General features: G+C 37.1%; 2 protein-coding genes across 2 annotated transcripts; one reads left to right on the top strand and one right to left on the bottom strand.

Annotated features, from left to right (window-relative positions):
* Window positions 1-13196: 13196 nt before the first annotated feature.
* Window positions 13197-14387, top strand: LOC140956139 (uncharacterized). Its single transcript, XM_073412607.1, has 2 exons — window positions 13197-13560; window positions 13657-14387. Exons 1-2 carry the CDS (start codon window positions 13197-13199, stop codon window positions 14385-14387), a joined length of 1095 nt encoding a protein of 364 aa, XP_073268708.1.
* Window positions 14388-17638: 3251 nt separating this feature from the next.
* Window positions 17639-22513, bottom strand: LOC118039149 (putative glycerol-3-phosphate transporter 4). Its single transcript, XM_035045761.2, has 3 exons — window positions 21066-22513; window positions 19233-19778; window positions 17639-18208 (listed from the first exon to the last, which is right to left on the bottom strand). The coding sequence occupies exons 1-3, from the start codon at window positions 22084-22086 to the stop codon at window positions 18171-18173; spliced, it is 1605 nt and encodes a 534-aa protein (XP_034901652.1). The 5' UTR covers window positions 22087-22513; the 3' UTR covers window positions 17639-18170.
* Between the last annotated feature and the right edge of the window lie 865 nt (window positions 22514-23378).

Raw genomic sequence — 23378 nt, 5'->3', positions numbered from 1 at the left:
GACATCAGCTCGAGGCCATATATTTCCTTTTCCTCTATGGACAAAACCATTTTCATTTTGATTGTGGAGAGTAAAATTATTTTTGGAGGATAAAAATGCCAATTGAACTATAAAGTAGACAAGTTTGTTTTTTCAAGTTCAAAACAAGAATATGGAAAGCTTTTGTCAGAATCTGTCTATATATAAACTTTAAAGGAAAAATTTTAAAGCAAAGATTTAGTGTTGGTGTTCTATGCTCGCCTTATATCCAACAATTTAGCCTTGCACAAATCTGAAAACTATTGGAACTTTTCTCTGGAATTTGTATGTATGGAACATATTCTTTTTTTTTTTTTTTTTGATTAACCTGGGGTGGCCGGGCCAGCTTGCGCGCACCTCGACTAATCCTCAGGGCCTAACTGAACACCCTGCAAGCCCAGAAGGCAGGTAAGTCACCGCGGGGATGGCAGGAAGGTATACAAAGGGGTTCCAACCCGTGCGGTATAGAGAGGGAACAAACGCCTCTTCCACTAGCAGAACCCCCAAGTACATGGGTGAGCTTGGGAGTCGAACCCAGGCAACTGAGGAGACTGCTGTCTCCCCAGCCGCTGGGCTGGGACCTCCCGCTCGTATGGAACATATTCTTTACTTGTAAGCTGCTGGTTCAAGTTATTCAGAGCACAAAAACAAATTATTACACAATTCTTTTGGGGGGACAATAGAAGGAACCACTATTCGTAGATCCTCAAAATTTAGCACCTTAGTGCGAGCACATTTTCAGCTAAAAGTTCCATGTCATAAACATAACAAAACCTTTAAACAAACGTAATTTGCACTGGATTTCGGATGCTAATAACATGGACTGAAGTATTACAAACTTCCATCTGATTCATGGATCATACATGTCTACAGGCTAAACATTTGTGGTTAGGAAACAACATGCTTTAAATGGTAATCTTTTCATGTTGATCAGCATTTCCCCATGCATCATGAAGCTATTCTATCAACTTGATGTTTCTTCCATGAAAATTGTTATCAGCAATGGAATTCTGGTAGAATGCCCTGGCTATTTGATATAAAAAACTTTCTTTCTTTTTTCTTTTTTTCTTTTAAGGATAGTTTTTAATAAATCATCATTAACAAATCATAATTGGAGTTCTTAAATTTGTTTTGAATGTTCTCAACAGATATGACGAATATATGACTACATTATAGGATGCAAAGTCGTCCATCAGTTAACAATTATTTAGTTGAGTATCTATAAGTACATTGTTAAATTTTCTATCAAGTTAAATTTACTATGTTCATGTGTTGAGACACTAGCAAATCATCCAAGATCTTATGAAGAAGAATCAAAAGCTTCATCAGATACTAGTGAAAGACCTAAAAGTACCACCCAATAAGCTCCAAGCCAGTCACTCAACTAAAAATAAGTCTCCTGTGTTGTGATCGTTGAGTGCCGAAGAAGAAAAAAAAAAGTAGATGATGATTGATGTAATTTTTCAAATTCTTAATCACTAAGTTCTCAATTAACGCCCCTTTCAACATATTTGGATGTTTTGTATCAGTTTCAAAATACTATTTTAAAGAACAATTCTTAAGAGGCAGCAACTCCATACAAAGAGAGAGGAGCTATGAGATTACTTAGGTAGATACAGATATCCTTGCATACAGTTCTCAAGTTGGTTAAAGATTGTCATTCGGATATGGGTTGCCATTATTTAAGGCTATAGGATTATGCTAATTATATAGTTGTATATATTGTTTTATATATTGTCATTAGGGATTTATTATGCTATTTGGTTCTATATAATGGAACTCTTTATTAAGAGGCATGCATACAAAACTTATTGATTTTGTCATGATATTAGAGCCTAAACATTCAAATTAAGAATTGTTAAGTGTTTGCTATGAGGGTGGTTTAAGATCATACCATTGAATTTTTTTTGCTATCGGCAGATTTTATAGATCGTTTTAGTTGTCGGCGCAATCTTAAAAGGTGTTGTTATCAGTATCCGGTGTCAAAGTTGCTTGGGCTTCTTCGAGTTGTCATCTACCAAACTTTGGACTTTCTAGTTGTCTTTCTTTTGCATGCTCGAATGTTCTAAATAAAAGTGAAGTCTGGCATAAACGTTTAGGCCATCCAAATTCTGTTGTTTTATCACGATTGTTGAATTCTGGTTTGTTGGGAAATAAAGATAAATTTTCTTCTTTCGATGCTTTGATTGATTGTTCAACATGTAAGTTAGGTAAGAGTAAAACTCTTCCTTTTCCTTCTCATGGTAGTCGTGCCACAAAATGTTTTGATATTATTCATAGTGATGTTTGGGGACCTTCACCGATACTTTCTCATGCTCATTTCAAGTACTTTGTAACTTTTATTAATGATTATAGTAGGTTTACTTGGGTATACTTCCTACGTTCCAAATCGGAGGTTCTTTCCGTCTTTAAGACATTTCTTGCCTATGTTGAAACCCAATTTTCTACTGGTATTAAGGTATTAAGATCTGATTCGGGTGGGGAATATATGTCACGTGACTTTCATGATTTGTTACTAAAAAAGGGCATTATTTCACATCGTTCTTGTCCATATACACCTCAACAAAATGGGGTTGCTGAGCGTAAGAATCGACATTTGTTAGATGTCACTAGAACCTTATTGCTTGACTCGTTTGTTCCCTCTAAATTCTGGGTTGAAACATTGTCTACTGCTGTTTATTTAATCAACCGTTTGCCCTCCCAGGTGTTAAATTTCGACTCCCCTTATTATCGTCTATATCATGAGGCTCCTATCTACTCTAATTTGCATACTTTTGGTTGTGTCTGTTTTGTTCATTTGCCTTCTAATGAACGCCACAAACTTTCTGCTCAGTCTGGTAAATGTGCTTTTCTAGGTTATAGTATTTCTCACAAAGGTTTTGTTTGTTATGATTTAAGGTGTAGCAAATTTCGTGTCTCTCGAAATGTGGTCTTCTTTGAAAATCAATATTTTTTCCCGACTGCTACTGCTACTCCTGCTGCATCTTCATTGCATGCTCCTATTCTTCCTCATTTTGAGGACATGTCGTCATTTGAGCGGTTTAAACCTGGAGTTGTGTATGAAAGACGGCGCCCAATTTTGGCTCTTCCGGAGACTAACCCACCATCTGATACTGCTACTGAGACTGCTTCGGTACCTTCCCCTCTGCAGCCTGCACTTCGTCGCTCTACGAGGGTTTCTTATCCTCCTGATAGGTTTGGTTTCTCTGCTACTCTATCCAATATTATTGTTCCATCATGTTACTCACAGGTTGTCCAGCATGAGTGTTGGCAAACCGTCATGCAGGAAGAACTTTGTGCGCTTCAGGATAATCATACATGGGATCTTGTTTCATGTCCTCTATCGGTTAAACTCATTGGGTGTAAATGGGTATATTCCATAAAGCTTCGCTCTGATGGCACTCTACACCGCTATAAAGCTCGGTTGGTTGCTCTGGGGAATCGACAAGAATATGGGGTGGATTATGAAGAGACTTTTGCCCTCGTAGCCAAAATGACTACCGTGCGCACTATTATTGCCATTGCTGTTTCACAAGGTCGGCCACTTCATCAAATGGACGTCAAAAATGTGTTTCTTCATGGTGATCTCAAAGAGGATATTTATATGGCACCTCCACCGGGTTTGGTTTCATCTTCTAAATCGGTTGTTTGTAAATTGAAGCGGTCCTTGTATGGTTTGAAACAAGCTCTCCGAGCATGGTTTGACAAGTTTCGCACTACCTTGCTTCGCTTCTCTTTTGTGCAAAGCAAATATGATTCTTCATTATTTTTTTGCACAACATCTACTGGGTATGTTTTCCTACTTGTTTATGTCGATGACATTGTCATCACAGGCACTGATTCGACATTGATTAGCAGACTTCAGCAACATCTTCGGGATTCCTTTCATATGAAGGACCTTGGTTCTCTCACTTACTTCTTGGGTTTGGAGGTTCATTCTTCCCCTTCTGGTATTTATGTGCAACAACAGAAATACACTCATGATTTGATTGCTTTGGCCGGTCTTCAAGCTTTTTCTCTAGTAGATACTCCTTTGGAGGTGAATGTTAAGTTTCAAAGTGATGATGGGGATCTTCTTCCTAATCCATCTTTGTATCGACAACTTGTTGGCAGCTTGAATTATCTTACTATTACTCGACCTGATATCTCCTTTGCAGTTCAGCAAGTCAGTCAATTTATGCAATCTCCTCGTCACCTACACTTAGCAGCAGTCCGTCGTATCATTCGATATCTACTTGGTTCTTCTAACCGTGGTCTATTCTACCCCGTTGGATCTCCTATTAGTCTTGTTGCATACAATGATGCAGATTGGGCTGGTTGTCCTGATACCAGACGCTCTGTTACAGGTTGGTGTATGTTTCTTGGTGATTCCTTGATTTCTTGGAAAAGTAAGAAACAAGATCAAGTCTCCAAATCCTCGACCGAATCTGAATATCGCGCCATGTCCGTTGCCTGCTCAAAGATTATTTGGCTTCGTGGCTTGCTTGCCGAGATGGGATTTCACCAGACTACTCCTACTCTCCTCCATGCAGACAACACGAGTGCTATTCAGATTGCTACGAATCCCGTCTTCCATGAACGCACCAAACATATTGAAGTGGATTGTCACTCTATCCGCGAAGCCGTCGATGCTCATGTTATTTCTCTTCCACATATCTCCACCGATCTCCAGATTGCTGATGTGTTCACCAAATCCATGACTCGACAGCGACATCAGTTTTTGGTTGGCAAATTGATGCTTATTAATCATCCAGCATCAATTTGAGGGGGGATGTTAGCATAGGCAATAGTTGTTATTGATAGAAATACAGCTGAAATAGGAGTGTAATTATAGGATAAGTATCTTCCTATACTTTAGGCCTAAATTATAGGAATGTGACGTAAATCAGGATTCCTTCCTATTTAAGGAACGGGACTCTCATGTAAAAAGGCATTCAGACTTTTAGAAAAACAGAGAGTGGATTCAGCCAATTTTGTCACAAAGCACAAAAACAAATTACTACACAATTCTTTTGGGGGGACAATAGAAGGAACCACTATTCGTAGATCCTCAAAATTTAGCACCTTAGTGCGAGCACATTTTCAGCTAAAGTTCCATGTCATAAACATAACAAAAACCTTTAAAACACACGTAATTTGCACTGGACTTGGGATGATAATAACATGGACTGAAGTATTACAAACTGCCATCTGATTCATGGATCATACATGTCTATAGGCTAAACATTTGTGATTAGGAAACAACATGCTTTAAATGGTAATATTTTCATGTTGATCAGCATTTCCCCATGCATCATGAAGCTATTCTATCAACTTGATGTTTCTTCCATGAAAATTGTTATCAGCAATGGAATTCTGGTAGAATGCCCTGGCTATTTGATATAAAAAACTTTCTTTCTTTTTTCTTTTTTTGTTTTAAGGATAGTTTTTAATAAATCATCATTAACAAATCATAATTGGAGTTCTTAAATTTTTTTTGAATGTTCTCAACAGATATGGCGTATATATGACTACATTATAGGATGCAAAGTCGTCCATCAGTTAACAATTATTTAGTTGAGTATCTATAAGTACATTGTTAAATTTTCTATCAAGTTAAATTTACTCTGTTCATGTGTTGAGACACCAGCAAATCATCCAAGATCTTATGAAGAAGAATCAAAAGCTTCATCAGATACTAGTGAAAGACCTAAAAGTACCACTCAATAAGCTCCAAGCCAGTCACTCAACTAGAAATAAGTCTCCTGTGTTGTGATCGTTAAGTGTCGAAGAAGACAAAAAAAAGTAGATGATGATTAATGTAATTTTTCAAATTCTTGATCACTAAGTTCTCAATTAACGCCCCTTTCAACATATTTGGATGTTTTGTACCAGTTTCAAAATACTATTTTAAAGAACAATTCTTAAGAGGCAGCAACTCCATACAAAGAGAGAGGAGGTATGAGATTACTTAGGTAGATACAGATATCCTTGCATACAGTTCTCAAGTTGGTTAAAGATTGTCATTCGGATATGGGCTGCCATTATTTAAGGTTATAGGTTATGCTAATTATATAGTTGTATATATTGTTTTCATATTTAGCTAGGTTGGATCTAGAAGCGGACTTGTAATTAGGGATTTATTATGCTATTTGGTTCTATATAATGGAACTCTTTATTGAGAGGCATGCATACAAAACTTATTGATTTTGTCATGATATTAGAGCCTAAACATTCAAATTAAGAATTGTTAAGTGTTTGCTATGAGGGTGGTTTAAGATCATACCATTGATTTTTTTTTGCTATCGGCAGATTTTATAGCTCGTTTTAGTTGTCGGCGCAATCTTAAAAGGTGTTGTTATCAGTATCCGGTGTCAAAGTTGCTCGGGCTTCTTCGAGTTGTCATCTACCAAACTTTGGACTTGTTTTTTTTTTTTTTTGTATATGGTGTCAAAGTCATAAAACAATCACGACCTGAGTTCAAGGTTGCTAGGTCTAATTTAATTAATCACGATCCCTCTCCTTTTTTGAAGAGCAATGTCTTGCTACACGGGCTACCTTCTAGCAAGACAAATTACACACTAATATCGTTGATTGTGTTGCTCAAGTGAAAGGGAAAGGTAAAGACATTGAAAAGTTTGATGTTATAGCTGCAAGGAATATTGGCATATTCATACCCACCGTGTGAACCGCAAAAAGTCATAACATATTATTAGAGACTTCCTTTTCTATTTTTAGAATCGCCAGGCTAATGCCTATAAGGCTACAATTAGTTCTTCATCTTCTGTTGCTGGTGATTCATCTGCCTTTACTTCTAAAATGGTAAATGATTATTTCTGCTTTTTAAACTTTGGGATTTCAAGGTAACAATTTCCTACCATTAAAATCTTGACTTGTTGATTCTGATGCATCTAATCATGACTAGTTCTGTTGACACTCTTCATAATATTCAGCCATATACAGGATCATTACAGATTACAATCATTAATGGTAGCCAGTTATTTATTCAAAATGTTGGAGATGTTAATTTCATTTTTAGGGATGTATTTATATCTTCTAAACTTTTCACTGGTCTTATGTTAGGAGGTCAGTTGATTGATGATAATTATGATGTTTTGTTTTCTTGTTATGATCATCTTGTGTAAGATCAGATGTCAGGAAAGATACTCGTGAAGGGTCTAAGGATCGATGGATGATTGTTTTTATGCACTTTTCCATTCCTCAGTTTTTTTATATGGTTTATACTACTGTAAACCATAAAACTGAAATATGGCACAAACGTTGTGGCTGCAAAACAGTATTACTGGTAGCAGCTGGATGTGAATAATTTCTGGTCACCAAGGCCTAAACTGGACGTATAGGAGCACAAAAGCAGGTGCAGCTGCAACACCGGGTTGAAAAATATCTTATACAACTCATTTTAAGTAACACGCCAAGACCAAAAAAGAGTTAATTAAGCTTAAATAAAAATGACTGGTGACTTGCTGGTCATTGACAGCTGCTTGGTGGTGTTAATGGTGATGTGACTTGTTCGGGTCACTGTACTATATTGGATTTTGTGACCTGGAGATTCCATGTCAGCATGAGTTGTGGCATGAATCAGTGTTTGTATTTCTGCTAAATAGCTCAAGAACATCTTCGTTCACCACATCTAAAATATATGGTAAAAGTGATTGTTGCAAGAGCGAAAGTTTTTCTTCTCTCAGTTTTCACAGTAAAAAGAGGCCTAGATGTAGTGTTCAATTACTGATGTCTAAAAACAGACAGATGAAAGATGCGTTGTTTCGTGTGGTGAAGTGGGATGAAAAGGTATCATACGCTCAAGTATGTAGACTCGGGATTTCACTGTCAAGAGTGACTAGCTAGCTAACCAGAATCAGTTAAGTTTGCGAGTTTCTCAAAGAATGCATGCTTTGGCATCATACCTTTGGTGGAGAAAAAGGTAAAGATAAAAAGGTTCTCATGATTCTTACTTTGAAGTGGAATCCAATGCTTATTCGTGACCTTTTAGTATCTTTTGTGTATGTGGCATGAGATTCCAGTCTCTACTACCAGACTGAATCTATTCTCTATTGTCCACGCGTAGTGAACGAACAATAATGTCACCATGTCGAAGTAGCAGTGAAGTTCTGAGAGATGACCAAGGACTCCATTTGTTTGTCGAGTTTACCAAACTACATGAATATTACAGTTTATAGGTGATTGGTTAGCGTTGTAATTCACGTTCATTAAGCATCCATGATTACTTATTGTGAGAGGGGAAGCATCTTAGGGATGGGAATTGGATGATTGTAACAGAAGGAATATTGAAACACAGGGAGTGAACAGAATGATGGTGCCTTGATCTCACGGTTTGTCCCTCTGTGTTATATATGGAGTGCTTTTGGTTCGCGTCTTTGTTTATTGCCATACTTAAGTGTTTAAGTTTCCTGTATGCTTTCTGTTTTGTCTCAAGACTAGTTTTTGAGGTTAAGAATGTTCAGGCACTCAAAAATCTCCTCCCCCCTCATGTGCACTTACTTTACTTTCCCATACATGTTCATAATTTGTTTCAAAACAGCCCCACCACACCAACCATCCTCCTCTTCCAATGCTTCCACCACTATTCCAATTTCCCATGACTCGTAAGAAAAGTTCAAAGGACACCTTCCCATTTCCAAAAGTTACTCGCCTTATCTTCCATCCACGTAAATTCTACCTTACAGCTAGCACCTTAACCTTTTCCTCTCCACAGCTTCCCCACCACCACCAGTCACGCCTGTTCTTCACTAGCGTCCATCTACTCACATCACGCACCTACCTAACTTTTTCCCACTTTAGCACTAGTTGTAAGAGCACGTTTAATGTCATAATTGAGATCAGTTAATTAGTAAGTTTATGACATGAATGATCATTTAACTATGATTAGCACTTGGCAAATTATCTTTCTGGCTCAACATCGATTAATTACCAGAGTATCTTTCTTGCTTGCTAGAGTAACCGTACATTAGTTATTGCTTTCAGAATCAAACCAAATTCCTTTAAATTAAGTTCAGCTATCAATGAGTTCGAACTCTTGCAGGTAAAATAGCAATGCAACATGATGGGAAAGAGGCAAAGATATTTCAAAGATGATCAAGAATAAGTCTTTATTCAGCTGAAGTCAGAATGCTACAGAAGAGCTGTAACACTGAATTAATTAAATCACTAAAACATCCAAATCACAAATGCAGCTCATTCAAGAGTCAACCAAAAGAAACAAGAAAAGCAAATTTAAAAGACAAAAAGAATACACAAATAAATATTATGACTAAAATCTACATCAAGTTAAGCTCTTATATGAAATGATGTAATTAAACAAACAGAAATGCCACTCCTCCAAGCAATGCTGACAAGGCCATGCTACTTCCATGAACAAAAGCTGCATTTCCTGGAGATGAAGTTGGTGATGACATGGACGCTGGTGCTGGAGGAGGAGAAATTCCTGGTGTTGGAGACTTAGGCGCCATTGGAGAAGGCGGCGGGTTTGAACTTGGGCCAGGGCTCATTGAGGGGCTTCCTGAGGGAGGTGAGGGCATCATTGGTGGAGGTGATGAGACTGGGGGGACAGCTGGGGAAGGTGTCATGGCAGGTGGTGGGGTGGATGTGGTTGGTGGAGGTGCAGCACTGGTAGCTGGTGGGGTTGAGATACTCGCTGGTGGCATTGTTGGTGGTGATGATGTTGGGCCTTGAGCAATGGAGGTTTCTGCAAGAGCTAGCATTAGGGTTAGCATGAGCATGGCACGTGAGAGATCCATGGCTCTGATGTGTATAGGATGTGAAATGAGTGAGGGTTTGGGAAGCTAGAGAGCAAAGAGGCTGGAAATGTTTTAGGAGCAAGGTGTATAAGAGGAACAGTACCGACGTTGATATATAGATGCAAGGATAGAAAGTATGGAGATTATGTTGATTAGATCGGTCACGTGTTGGTGCATGGATATTTCATATAGCCCAAACACAGAGGTTAACACCTGTCATGAGAGAGTGATTTGTTGTCCTCTGTGTGGGAAAAACTCTCTATTTTTTCTTTTTCTTTTCTTTTTTGTGGTTTTAAAACTTGGATAAATTTATTATAAGTCTGGACCATTTTAATTAATATTTTTAATTCTCAAGAAAAAAAAAAAAACCATAATGATAAAAAAAAAAAAAATTACGGGTTATTACATCATTGGAGTCTATCATTAGCTCCCATCTTGCTTATAGTTTCACACACACGCGCGCAAAAAAGCAAGAATGTGATACCTCAAGCAAAAAGAAAATAAACATATTAAGTCTCTTTGATATAATAGGAAAAACGATAATAAAGATTAATAGAGAAGTTCAGTAAGTGTCATCAGTTGTGCATCAACAGTACTGATAAGGCTACGGATAGCCAAAACAGAAGAAAACAATAGGGAAATGAACTGGGAGTTGACGTTTGAGAAGTTGATGCTAAGATGGCAACAAAGCTAGCAAGGAAATGCCTTGCGAGCTTAGTCAAAAAATGGTAAATGCTTGGATAGTCCTCCTCCAGAGCTGGGGAGCTTGGTGGTTCTTGATCCTGCAAGGAAAGGGATTTGTTAAAATTAGCTGTCAAGAAAGGGTAAGCAATGTAATGCAATGGGGTTGCAGCGAGGCCAACAAATTAGAGGAAAAACAGCACAGTACTTGAGTATAGGTTAGTAAAGGCCGATGAAGCCATGAAAAAAGGTTAAGAAAATGACAGGAAGACAGCCAACTGGAAGCAGAGGCAGCTGATAATCCTATAACACAATACTTCAGGTAGATAGCATCAACTTTCACAGTACTGTAATAGAAGGAAAGGCCAACAAATGACAAATAAATTGATTGTGAGTTGTGCAGAGATGGTGAATTGGTTGATAACAGGAAAATGTGCAACACAAAACATAATAGCTCAGTGAAAACAAACATAGACAAGAAAAAAAAAAACTACATAGATTGCTAGTGTGTGCTTGTTATGGATATCTATTAGATATGCACTTAGCGTAGTTTAAATTCAAAAGGATTAGATTATGATTATCTTATCTAATAGTTCAAACTCTTACTTGTAATTTGTATTTATAAACAACAAATCCAATGAATAAAGATGATGAGTTCTACTGTCCAACTTTCTCTACTTAAACATGGTATCAGAGGAAACACACATGGCAGTCTCATCTTCTGTTTCTACAGCTTCTCTACCTTCTCCTCATTTCTCATTCACCTTTATCCCCTCACCAATGCCTAACTCTTATCAATCTTTCTCCATCCAATTATCTTATTTAGAGTACCCAATTCACATCACTCTTTAACTGCTACAATCTCAACTTTCATGTTGAAGACACTAAGTCAGCACCTTCTCCACGGGTTCTTAATCCTGAAACCAATCAAGAAGAGCCTAATCTAGATTTTCAAACCTGATTTCACATGGACTAGATGTTGCTAAGTTGGGTTTTTTCTTCCTTAACAGAAGATGTTTTTCCATATATCATTGGAATGACAACAATTTATGATGTCTGACAAGCACTCCAACAAGCTTTTGGTTCTGTCTCCAGCAACAGACAACTTCAGCTTCATTTATCTTTGAAGGAGTTGACCTTAGCATATAAAACTATGACTCTGTTCTTAAAAGAAACCAAGTTCATTGTTAATACTCTTGCCTCTGCTGGATTACCTATGTCGTCCAATGCAGAATTTAATATTGATAATTTCATACTCTTGCCACATGAATACCATCCCATTATTGCTGCCATTTCTGCCAACAAGGATCATGTTCCATTTCATGAATTATCCAGCTAATTAATTGCCTGTGAAATTTTGTTGAACAGTTCTATTCATTCTCCTGCTCCTGCTGCTAATGTTGCTCACTCTACTGCCACCAACATCAAAAAGCCTACTACAAATAGCAACCCACAAGGCCATGGCTTTCGAAACTCTAAGAAGCTCAACAAGGATCCTTGTCAAATCTGTGGGTGGCAGAATCATTCAGTCAAGTTTTACAAAAGATGATATGAACGCAATGTTGATCCACCTGCTACCAACTTGACCCCTTCTACCTTTTATGTTGGTGGCTCTTATTGGTTTCTTGACACTGCTGCTAGTCATCATATGACTCCAAATCTTTCCAGACTGTACATCTCTGACGATTACAAAGGTAATGATATTGTCATTGTAGGTGATGGTACTGGTATCCCTATCCAACATGTAGGCCAATCCACTATATTAAGTGCCACTTCCAATCCCCTCAAACTCCAAAAAATTAGACATTTGGTCGATACTGGTCTCACCTTGCTAGCTCATGGTAATGTTCCGTTGTGGTTCTGGTCATATGCCTTTGCAACTGCATGTTTTTTGATTAATCGAATAATGCCTTCCCCTGTGTTGCATAATGCTAGCTCTCATGAGAAATTGTTTAAGAATACACCAAATTATGGCTTTCTTACAACGTCTGGTTGTATTGTTTATCCTCTGCTCAGACCCTATAATACCCACAAGTTTGCTTATAGAAGTAAACTTGTGTTCTCCTATGCTATTTCCTTGACCATCTTGGTTATTTGTGTTCTAATTCGGATACAAACCAAGTTTACACCTGCAGACATGTCAAGTTTGATGAGAGTTCCTTTATGTATGAATTGTTGAAGTTTGGTACCAAAAAGCTGGAATAGGATTACTTAGTAGTAAATCTACTACATTTTTGCTATTTATCTGTTAGCTGATAGCTATCTATTTGGTTAGCTGATAGCATTATCTAGATTAGGATGTTTCTTTCAATTCATTTGTTTAAGCTTATCTAGGATTAGACTAGCTTGTTATACAACTTCTTTGATAAAGAAGAACATAGCTAGTACGTTTCTTTAGTGTTTTATTTTTCTGTAATGTTTGTTTCCTTCTATAAATAAAACACTGGGGATGGCAGTAACCAATAGAGACATTTTCTGCTCCTTGTTCTTTCAATTGTAAAGACTTTAGACTTTGTTCTTTGTTCTTTGTTCTTTGTTCTTTGTTCTTTTTCTTAGTTCATCAACAATAATTTGTTCTTTATATATTAGTTTTTCCAACAATTGGTATCAGAGCTCTTTTCTGATCTTTGAAGGGATTCTTTGTGAGTGAGAAACACGAGAGTACTGTGAGGATAAATCAAAGTTTTACTTTGAGGGTTTGTGAGTGATACACGAGAGATTAAGTGAGTTTTTTTTAAAGCAATGGATTCTGCAAATTTTCCAGCAAAAACACCACTGTTTACGGGGCAGAACTTTGGTGTGTGGGCTGTAAAAATGGAAACCTATCTCAAAGCTCTTGATTTATGGGAGATAGTGGAAAGTGATAAGCAACCTACTCCTCTAGGCAACAATCCCACAATTGCACAGATGAAGTTCTTTAATGAAGAAAAGGCAAAGAGATTCAAAGCTCTTTCTTGTCTTCATAATGCTGTAAGTGAAGACATCTTCACGAGGATCATGGCATGCAAATCTGCCAAGGAAACATGGGATAAATTAAAAGCAGAGTTCCATGGTGATGAGAAGTCAAGAAGGATGCAAATTCTGAATCTGAGAAGACAATTCGAAGGTCTGAAGATGAAAGAAAATGAGAGCATCAAAGATTTCTCTTCTCAAATTTCAAAACTTGTGAATCAAGTAAGACTCTTGGGAGAAGATTTTCCAGACTCTAGAATTGTAGAGAAAGTCCTAGTGAGTTTGCCAGAAAAGTTTGAACACAAAATCTGTTCTTTAGAAGATTCTAAAGATTTTTCTGAGATAAGCCTGCAAGAATTGGTGAATGCATTACAAGCTGTGGAGCAAAGGCAAGCATATAGACAAGAAGGATCAAGTGAAGGAGCTCTTGTTGCAGTTTACAAGGAGAAGAGTCGGGCTAAGAATTTTTACAGAAACAATCAAGAAGAAAAAAGAGAAAAAGGGAGAGGCTGGCAATCCAATAACTGGCAACAGAACAACAACATCTTCACTGAAGGGAAAGAGAAGAAAGAACATTTTCCTGCTTGCAAATTCTGTCAGAAAACAAATCATCTTGAAGCCTGGTGTTGGCTCAAGAATGCACAATGCCGAAACTGCAAGCAATTTGGTCACATTCAAAGATTTTGCAAAAATAAAGCAGAACCAGAAAAACAAGCTCAAGTAGCCGAGAGTTCAAAAGTGGAGGAAGATTTTTTATTCATGGCTACAATACAGGAGATGTGTAACACAGCCAAGGCAAATGACTCATCATGGCTTATTGATAGTGGCTGCACTAATCACATGACTGCAGATCTGAGCTTATTCAAAGATTTGGATAAAAGCTATCTATCTAGAGTTAGAATTGGGAATGGAGACTATGTGAAGGTTGAAGGAAAAGGAGCAATTGAAGTAGAAACTTTATCAGGGTACAAAAACTCTTAAAAATGTTCTTTATGTGTGCCTAAGATCAATCAGAATCTAGTTAGTGTGGGACAATTAATTGAATCTGGTTACTCAATATTCTTTAATGATGGAGTATGTGATATTAAAGATAAAAATGGAGTGCTACTGCTTTCTGCTAAAATGATGAACAGAAGTTTTAATGTTGATTGGAAAGAAGTATGTTTGAGTGCTAACACTTGTGAAGACAATGAATCTATTCTTTGGCACAAACGGTTGGGGCACTTCAATTATGCAACTTTAAAGAAAATAGCTGACCTGCAGATGACTCACGATTTACCAGATATACAGGAACAAAAGAGTATTTGTGAAGCCTATCAGTTAGGAAAACAAACTAGAGTTGTTTTTCTTGACAATGCATTCAAAGCACTGTCAAAACTCCAGCTTGTACACACAGATGTGTGTGGGCCGATGCATAATGAATCATTGAATGATTCAAAGTATTTTCTTTTATTTGTTGATGATTATAGTAGATTCTGCTGGATTTACTTTTTGAAATCAAAATCTTATGTGTTTGCTGAGTTTGTTAAATTCAAAGCAACAGTTGAACTAGAAACAGGAAAGAAGTTTGAAGATCTGAAAGGAAGAATTGGAATGTGTAGCTTTGGAACCAAGGAGGAGTGTTGAAGTTTGGTACCAAAGCTGGAATAGGATTACTTAGTAGTAATCTACTACATTGCTATTTATCTGTTAGCTGATAGCTATCTATTTGTTAGCTGATAGCATTATCTAGATTAGGATGTTTCTTTCAATTCATTTGTTTAAGCTTATCTAGGATTAGACTAGCTTGTTATACAACTTCTTTGATAAAGAAGAACATAGCTAGTACGTTTCTTTAGTGTTTTATTTTTCTGTAATGTTTGTTTCCTTCTATAAATAAAACACTGGGGATGGCAGTAACCAATAGAGACATTTTCTGCTCCTTGTTCTTTCAATTGTAAAGACTTTAGACTTTGTTCTTTGTTCTTTGTTCTTTGTTCTTTGTTCTTTTTCTTAGTTCATCAACAATAATTTGTTCTTTATATATTAGTTTTTCCAACATGAATCACAAGGTTGTTTGAGTCTCTCAATTCTCGGCAAACCATCTCCAGACCAGCCTGATAGCACCCCATGGCTGACTATTTCGCATCCAATCCTAGATGCCTCCAATTATTCCTTAGGTATACTTCCTTCACCCTCTTCCCTTACCTCTGTTACCACCATTTTAACACCTACAAATATTGTTCCTACTGACCATCTTCAGCCACCTACAAGTGTGGACAGATCTGCGAATTCCACTACTGCAGAGACCACCAATCAGGCATAGCTCCTCCCACATCTTCTCCTCAATCATTAGTGTGGACAGTTCTGCAAATTCCACTAGTGTGGACAGTTCTGTATAAATCAATAATTATGATTTACCTTTGAACCTAATAATAATGACAATGCAATAAATGCAAACAACCAAAGCAGATAACACTGAAGCTCAAAAAGATGAGAAAACGAAATAAACCTTGCATGAAGTGAGAAAAACTTCAGAACATGTTTTACAGCCAGTGGGAAGCGCCAAGAAGGGGATAGACTGTTCCCTCCTTGCTAGTTAGGGTGTGTTGAAGAGTTTCGAAAGAGAAAAGGTGTGAAGCACCTAAACATGCTAGTGCAAAACCATGAAAAATCTTCTTTCAATGCTCATTCCTAACATGGCATCATCTAAAACTGAAGAAACAAAAGGAAATAATGAAAACAAAGAAAGCAACAAAACACGATAGAAAACTGAAAAAATAGATGTACTTTTGCCTTGGCCTCAGATTAAAACCATGATGAACGTTACGTATGAACCTTTTCATCCATATATGTTGGGTAGAATTGATCCAAATTCTATGTTTTGTTAAATCTTTCATGGTTGAACTGTCATGTACTAACATTAATGTAACATTTTCCTGTGCTGCAGAGGAGGAAGATACATCGAGGAAGATGCAAAAGCTGTAACATAGATCATCTCCACCTGCCAAATCAACCTTTTCAATTATGCTAAAATCGTGAAGCAATCTCTTCTGCTCACGTGTAAGAAATAATCACAAGCAACTAGCTCAATCTGAGAGCGACAAATATAATCAAGGGCCGCAGAAATCTCCTGCTCAAACTGATGAAAAGGTCCGCTCTCAAAATCCATCCTTTTCAGCTTACATAGTCCCTCTCCCAACTCCATTGTTTCTTTATGATTCTACACACCACTAATTTGCAGCCACTAAAGATGAAATATTGATGGATGATTTATAGCGGATCGACGAAAGGACATAGGAACCAGGTGAAGTGGATAATGTTGGAGATGGTATTGGTGGAATTGCAAACACAAACTGAATTAAAAACCATAATTTGCGGAAGACAAGTCAACACTTCCATCGTTACAAGTGAACGAACTGGATCATTTGATCCTATTAACTCTCTCAGGACTCGGTACCCCTCATGCACCCACATAACCTTAATGTCGACTTCAAATGATTTTTGTGTTCTATATCATCTTAAATAATCTGGGTGTGTTCTGGGTTATCCCTTCTTTCTTTCATTTTTTCCTCTTCATTTCTCTTTCTTATCGTATCATTGTATCTCCTCTCTTTTTTATTAACTATTAAATCTTAGAATTTTATTTCTTGATTATTATATTTTCATAAAATTTTGGTATAATTTAATTTGAACGAGAAATAACTCTTAAAACAAACAATATTCTGTGATTGTGTAACTATGTTCTTGTTTTATTGTCCATAAAGTCTTATGATAAAATACCCGCATATAGAGGCTGAAGCTTCTCTCGCTCATAATTATTAATCATACTTGCTAATTGTCAGTCTGCCCCACATTGGTCCAGACTTGTTTCACGGGAATCACAATATTGACAACAGCTGCAACCCACTGTTAAAAGAACCATTTAGAGACTTTATTTTTATTTTTATTTGTAAGTATGCAGATCAGTTTATACGTTCTTAATTAATTTTTTAAAACTCTAAAATTAATAATTATATAAATTCCTAATAATTATGAGATTGGCTACAACTAGACCATTTAACTTAAACTCTTTTATACTATCCTTTTATATGTGCTATAATTCTTCTATATTGACTCATTAATTACACAAACGAATTTGGAGAAAAGCAAAAATTGGATGAAATAGCCTATAAAAGAAATAAGAAACAATGACATAAGAATTGATTTATAGCGTAATTGATCATGGCTTTAAAGTTTATAGCTTCACTTCATAGTGTTTCTTTTCCAGTGAAGACAAAAAAGAGAGAGATTTATTGAATTTTTTTTTCCTGAACCCAGCAAGACACATCTGATGAGATAAATGCAAGATGGGATTATTTATAATTCCAGGACTCATGATCCAGGTTGATGGATATGTCTCAGTTGCTAGCTATTGCAAGTATAAACTTGCTCTCGTATTTCACAGGAATGCACCTTAACATATACGTTCAACGTTACACTAATTAACCGGGTGCTCTGTATAAATGGTGACAATTTACAAACAGTGGATTCCATCTTCTGTCAGTTTACACTCAGGGTCCTTCAAACCAAAATAGACATACCAGGCATATACTTCATCAGTAGTATTCATCTTGCAGAAAAAAGAGCACTACTAACCATATCCATATCTATCAAGATTTTACAGAAACATATCTTCGAGCCCATTATTGAAGACAAATAATTGAGTAGTCTAATAAGCCTGTCTTGTAACTTTGTTCTTGATTAACTCGTGTTGGAAGAGCTTCATGAGGTTATACCTGGTTTTCATCTTTGATCACTTAGAAGTGGTTGAGATGGAGGAGCTGCAAAACAAATGGAGAGCACAGATTATTTAGACTTGATGTCCTTGTATAGAAGAAACCATTATACAATGACATGAGTGGAGCTGGAGGCAGGAAATTCAGTTCTGCCACTGAAAGAATTGAAATGATTAGCAGTGACCAAATAAGAATCATAGAAGCAAAGTGAAAAAATGTATCACTTTTAGTTTACTTTTAACTACTACTCATTCCCAAACTAGTTGGAGTCAGCTACAAAAGTAAATACCTCCATACAATTTTACCTTGGATTGAACTTCCTGTATTGGGTTAACGTTATACTAAATGAATTTTACTAGCAGGCATCATCATATATTCTATCCCTCCCACCACCTACCGTTTCTTACTCCTACCACTTCAAACCATTAACTCTTCTTCACAGGACCATCAATAGGCTTGTGGATGCTGAGAACCACGTATTATAAAAATACAGAATATTTTCTCCAGTTCAGAATTCCATGGAAGTTGTATTGCCATACAAGGTTTACTGGCCTATAACTTGAGATTAATGTGGATTTCAGAATCTCTCAGGATAGCTAACCCATAGATAGACATGCCAGGAAAATTGTTTGTACCTCATATACTCACCCTTTCAAACTATTAGTTGCTTGAAGCTTTATATGAAGGATGTGGGGCCTAAGACAAGACGTAGAAAAAGAAAACCAAAATTGAGTTCTTTTACTGAAATGCAATGTGGTTTAATCCTAACTTATAAGTGATAGAAGGAGAACGAAGCTCAAAGAGACCATGCGTTAACATATTTAGAACCACAGTTGACCTTCTTCATTTTTGGCCGATTTATCACATCAGCAATTTCCTCAAGATTGAGTTTTCTATTATTATTATTTTCTTGTTTTTGTCATTCTCATGGAACTTGGGTTATGCTAGGTAAGTAGTATTTAACTCAAATAAACCTTACGGACTCAGATAAAAAGTTATATATAACTGTACTCTGTCTGTGCCAGTGTGTGTTGTGAGGGGGATTATCTCAGTCAGTTCATTGCATTACCTTCAGAACTTTTCTGTCCACTGGATGAACGCATCGATTTACAAGCTTTCTCATTAATTTCAACGACAACCTGGCGTGATAAAAGAAGCCCCGCAATAAGAGCACCGAGCATCAGCATCACAAAAACTGTATCCCATCCTTTTGTTGAAAGGAACCCAGTGAGAAGAGGACCAAGAGCTGCACCAATGGATCCAGTACCATCAATTATGGCGGTCACTGTTGCCAGGGCTCGAGAATCCCCTCTAAGAGAACTGTGCGTGCCAAGGTCAGCAGATACTGCAGTTGTGATAAGTGCATATGGCCCATTTATGAACAGGCCAGCAATCATCATGAGTACAATGTTCACAGTCCGTGATAGATTCCCATATAAGCGGTATAAAAGCATAGAAGGAATTGCAGCATACATGAAACTGGCTGCTGTGATAGCCCGAGCTCTAAGTTTATCAGAAATATGGCCAGCAAGAATTCCACCAACAATACCCCCCACATCAAACAGGGTTGAGAGATTTCCAGCTGACTTCACAGACATGTATTCTCCACCAATTTCTGCAGTTAAAAAAACTTGGACTCTTAAGTCCACAGAACAGGATCATCTTGTAAAGATTTCTGACAGCTGCAAATACTTATTTTGACAAATATAAGGGTTCACAAGTAAACATCGCCAATTACTGTGAATGCTCTGTTCCAGTGACAATATCCTTATGCAGATTACATGCTTGATCTTATTTGATATATAAGGATTTCAGTAATGAGTTTCATCTACTTCCTCAAGCCTAGCTAGCCTCATGTTCTACTTCTCAATATTAGTAACAAGTGGCAAAGCAGCTCTATAGTGAGGCTACATGACCATTCTCATAACCCCTGCATGACTGAACTGGGAATTTTTATTAGTCAAACAATTGTACCACAATCTATTACTATTTCAAACTTGCAACTGGAAGTTTGAAACTACTTTTTATAATGGTCCCCAAAAGCTATGTGCAACATGATGTAACAAGATTTAACCGTTTGCAACAAGTCCTCAAGATGAACTGATAAGCATGTCAACAGATATAGTAAAGTGAAACTGGTACGAAAGCAGATGACATGTTAGAATTTAAAATGTCAACAAGAAATTGCAGAATACAACACATTTTAATTTAAACTTTAAAGTCGATATTTTAGTTAAACGAAGATAAAATGATGACCATAACTCTTCTCTTACGTAATGCTTCAATAAGAATTGATAAAGGACTAATCAAAACTTTGTTTTCAACATATGATAAATGTGATGTCACAGTAGCAGAGAACGAATTAAACAGGCGAGTCACAAATTGTTCACGTGATCCATCATACAGCATTGTTTCAAACAGGCCACACAACTGTCCAACCTACGGTCAAAAACATGTTCCGGGCTTCCGGAATTGTTCTGACAGCCTCCATTAGTAAAATAAACCCCACCCCCCTTCCCCCCTCATTTTTTTTTTTTTTATTTACTTTCTTTGATAAATCATTTCAAGTGAAAGCTGCAGAGTGAGGAAATCTCATTTGAGCAAAAAGGAGATAATCAAGCACTCAACAGATTGAGTGATGAAATAGGTGCTCCCTACTGAGTAAAATCATTAAGTTCACAGACGAGATCTTAGCCCCTAAGAGCCCTTCATGGCTAGCTTGATGCTTGATTAATTGTAGCGAATTATTGAATCCCTACAACTTGAAATCCTTTCTGTATTGCTAGTCAAAATCCAAGAACAATATAGCACAAACCAGCAAACAAAATCTTATTCAAGAAACAAGGTTAGCAACCAATGAAATACAAATTTCTAATAGCAGAAATTGGATGCATGATGATACCTGTCTGACTCAAATAAAACGGCAACCAATACAAAAATGTGTAAGCCACGAGCTTGGAGAAGAACAGGCAAAATGCAAATGGTATCACTCCTGGTATCAAGCAAGCTTCAAGAAGCCCAACACTTCTCCTAGCCCCGGATCTGTCTCGGATGGGAGTACTCTTCCCCTCTTCCACAGTACCTTCATTCTGTGTCTGAGCTTCTCCATCACGAGGCACTGCCTCTGCCCTTGCTGGGCAAGGAAATCCAATATCCTCAGGATAAGCAGCTAAGAACAAGAAAACCAATATCCCTGCTATTGCAATAAATGTGCCCGGAGCAATAAAAGACCATCCCCAACCGTACTCCAAAACACTTGCAGCAATAAGAGAGCCAGTAATATTCCCAACTGAAGTATGTGCATTCCAAATACCCATTATTAACCCTCTCTTCCTTTTCCCAAACCAATTACCAATCACAGCCACAACAGAAGGCCAACCCGTGGCTTGAAACAACCCAGCAACCATTTGCATAACCAAATAAAACCCGAAAACATGAATGCTCCAAAAGTATCCCATACCAAATAACCCCACAAAAATTCCACTACCAATCATCCCACAAGTCAAAAACAACCTCAAATCCAATGTATCCCCTAAATGGCCAGCACCAAACATTCCCAAGGAATAACAAGCAAGAAATGCAACATCAATCAAACCCAATTTCTCTGTCCCATCTTTCCCATTAAATGGTTCCCAACCTTTATGTCCAAACTTATCCTTGTTTTCATTCAAGAATTCATCTTTAACAAAGACACTTCCAATTGGCCAAGGGTGCACATTTGTGGTCTTGTTGGGTTCAGGATCCAATGCACTCTTGACTATGCTACTGGGTTTTCTTGATGCATGGTAACTAGTATATGCAATAAAAGTAACCAACAAAACCATGTATCTATGTGTCTTAAGACTACAGTCTTTGCCTCTTATTTTCCTTATAAGCCAAATCCCAGGTGGGATTTTCCTCATTGCGTCTAAATTATTAGCCATCTCTAAATTCACAAACAGGATTACCCAATCACTAAACCAAGACAGAGCATACTAGATATTACCACATTCTTCGAGAAAGAAAACAGATATTGCCATGAATAAAAGCAATAGCACGTATATTCCAAGAAACAGAATCAAATCCTCAAGAAAATCGCCTACTAGCAAGAAACAAATAAGATTTTGTTTTGATAGCAATGAATGGTCGAGAGGGCAGCTTCCAGCGTGTATCAATCTGTAGTTGTTGAATTCATTAAGTTCGAGAGTCAAGAGAGTGTGTGAGGATGCGGGTTTCCTCAAGTTCTGGTGTTGGAGCGAGAGAGGGGTTATGTTATGTGAGAGACGAGAGGAAGGGAGAGAATGGCGGGAGAGGAAAGAGAGAGCAAGGAGGGCGGGAGGGCAGGGCAGAAGGAAACGGAGGGCACGTGGCGAGAGGTGGGAATTCGAAACTGGAATTATACGCTTTTTGGTGCCACGCAGATGCAGTCAACCGTGATGACACAACTCCTAGAAAGCAGTTAATATGCTTACGCTGACCTTTCTTATTTCCGCGTGGCATGTGGCTCTCCCCTAAAATAGGATGTGTCATTTTATAGCCGCGATCCTAACGAAGTGCAATGGGTGCATATTACTTTTTAAAATATTTTTTATATTAAAATAATTATTTTTTATTTTTTAAAATTAATAAATTATAACAATTCAAAATATATTAAAAAAATTAACTTTTAACAAAAAAAATTAAAAGTTTTTTGAAAATAATAAGCACAACCGTGTGTTATTCGACATTGATGTTTCTTCTCTCAAAAAATTATTATTAGATACAATAAAATTAGTATCAATTTTATTTTTATACAAGATTTAAGAGTATTTATTTCAATATTTTAAATAATTTCTCTCATTTTTTCATTTTATGTATTGTTAGTTTTGTTACCCGCACTTCTTATAAATCTAAATAACATGGATATAAAAAAATATTTTAAAATAAACTCAAATAAATCTTAAAAAAAATACATTTAAGGAACATAGACTTGGGCATGGTAGCCCGAACCCAGCTCCCAAAAAGCATGGGCTTTGATAAAGAACTCGAGTCCATGCATTAGAAATTGCCCGAGCTCACGCTCCCAGCATAGGTGCATAAATGACAATGCATCCCAATAAACAAACACCCATGTAAGGCGTGTTACCTAGCACCAAGAGTGGTAGGCATGCACCCCCAACATCCTCGTGTGTTTAGATTATCATGCCCGAACTCAGTGTGTTTAAGTCCAGGCTCGAATCCATTTGCACTTATAATA

The sequence above is a fragment of the Populus alba genome, chromosome 1 (genome assembly GCF_005239225.2).
Source record: "Populus alba chromosome 1, ASM523922v2, whole genome shotgun sequence".
Lineage (NCBI taxonomy): Eukaryota > Viridiplantae > Streptophyta > Magnoliopsida > Malpighiales > Salicaceae > Populus > Populus alba.
This window is presented reverse-complemented; position numbering and strand designations above follow the sequence as displayed.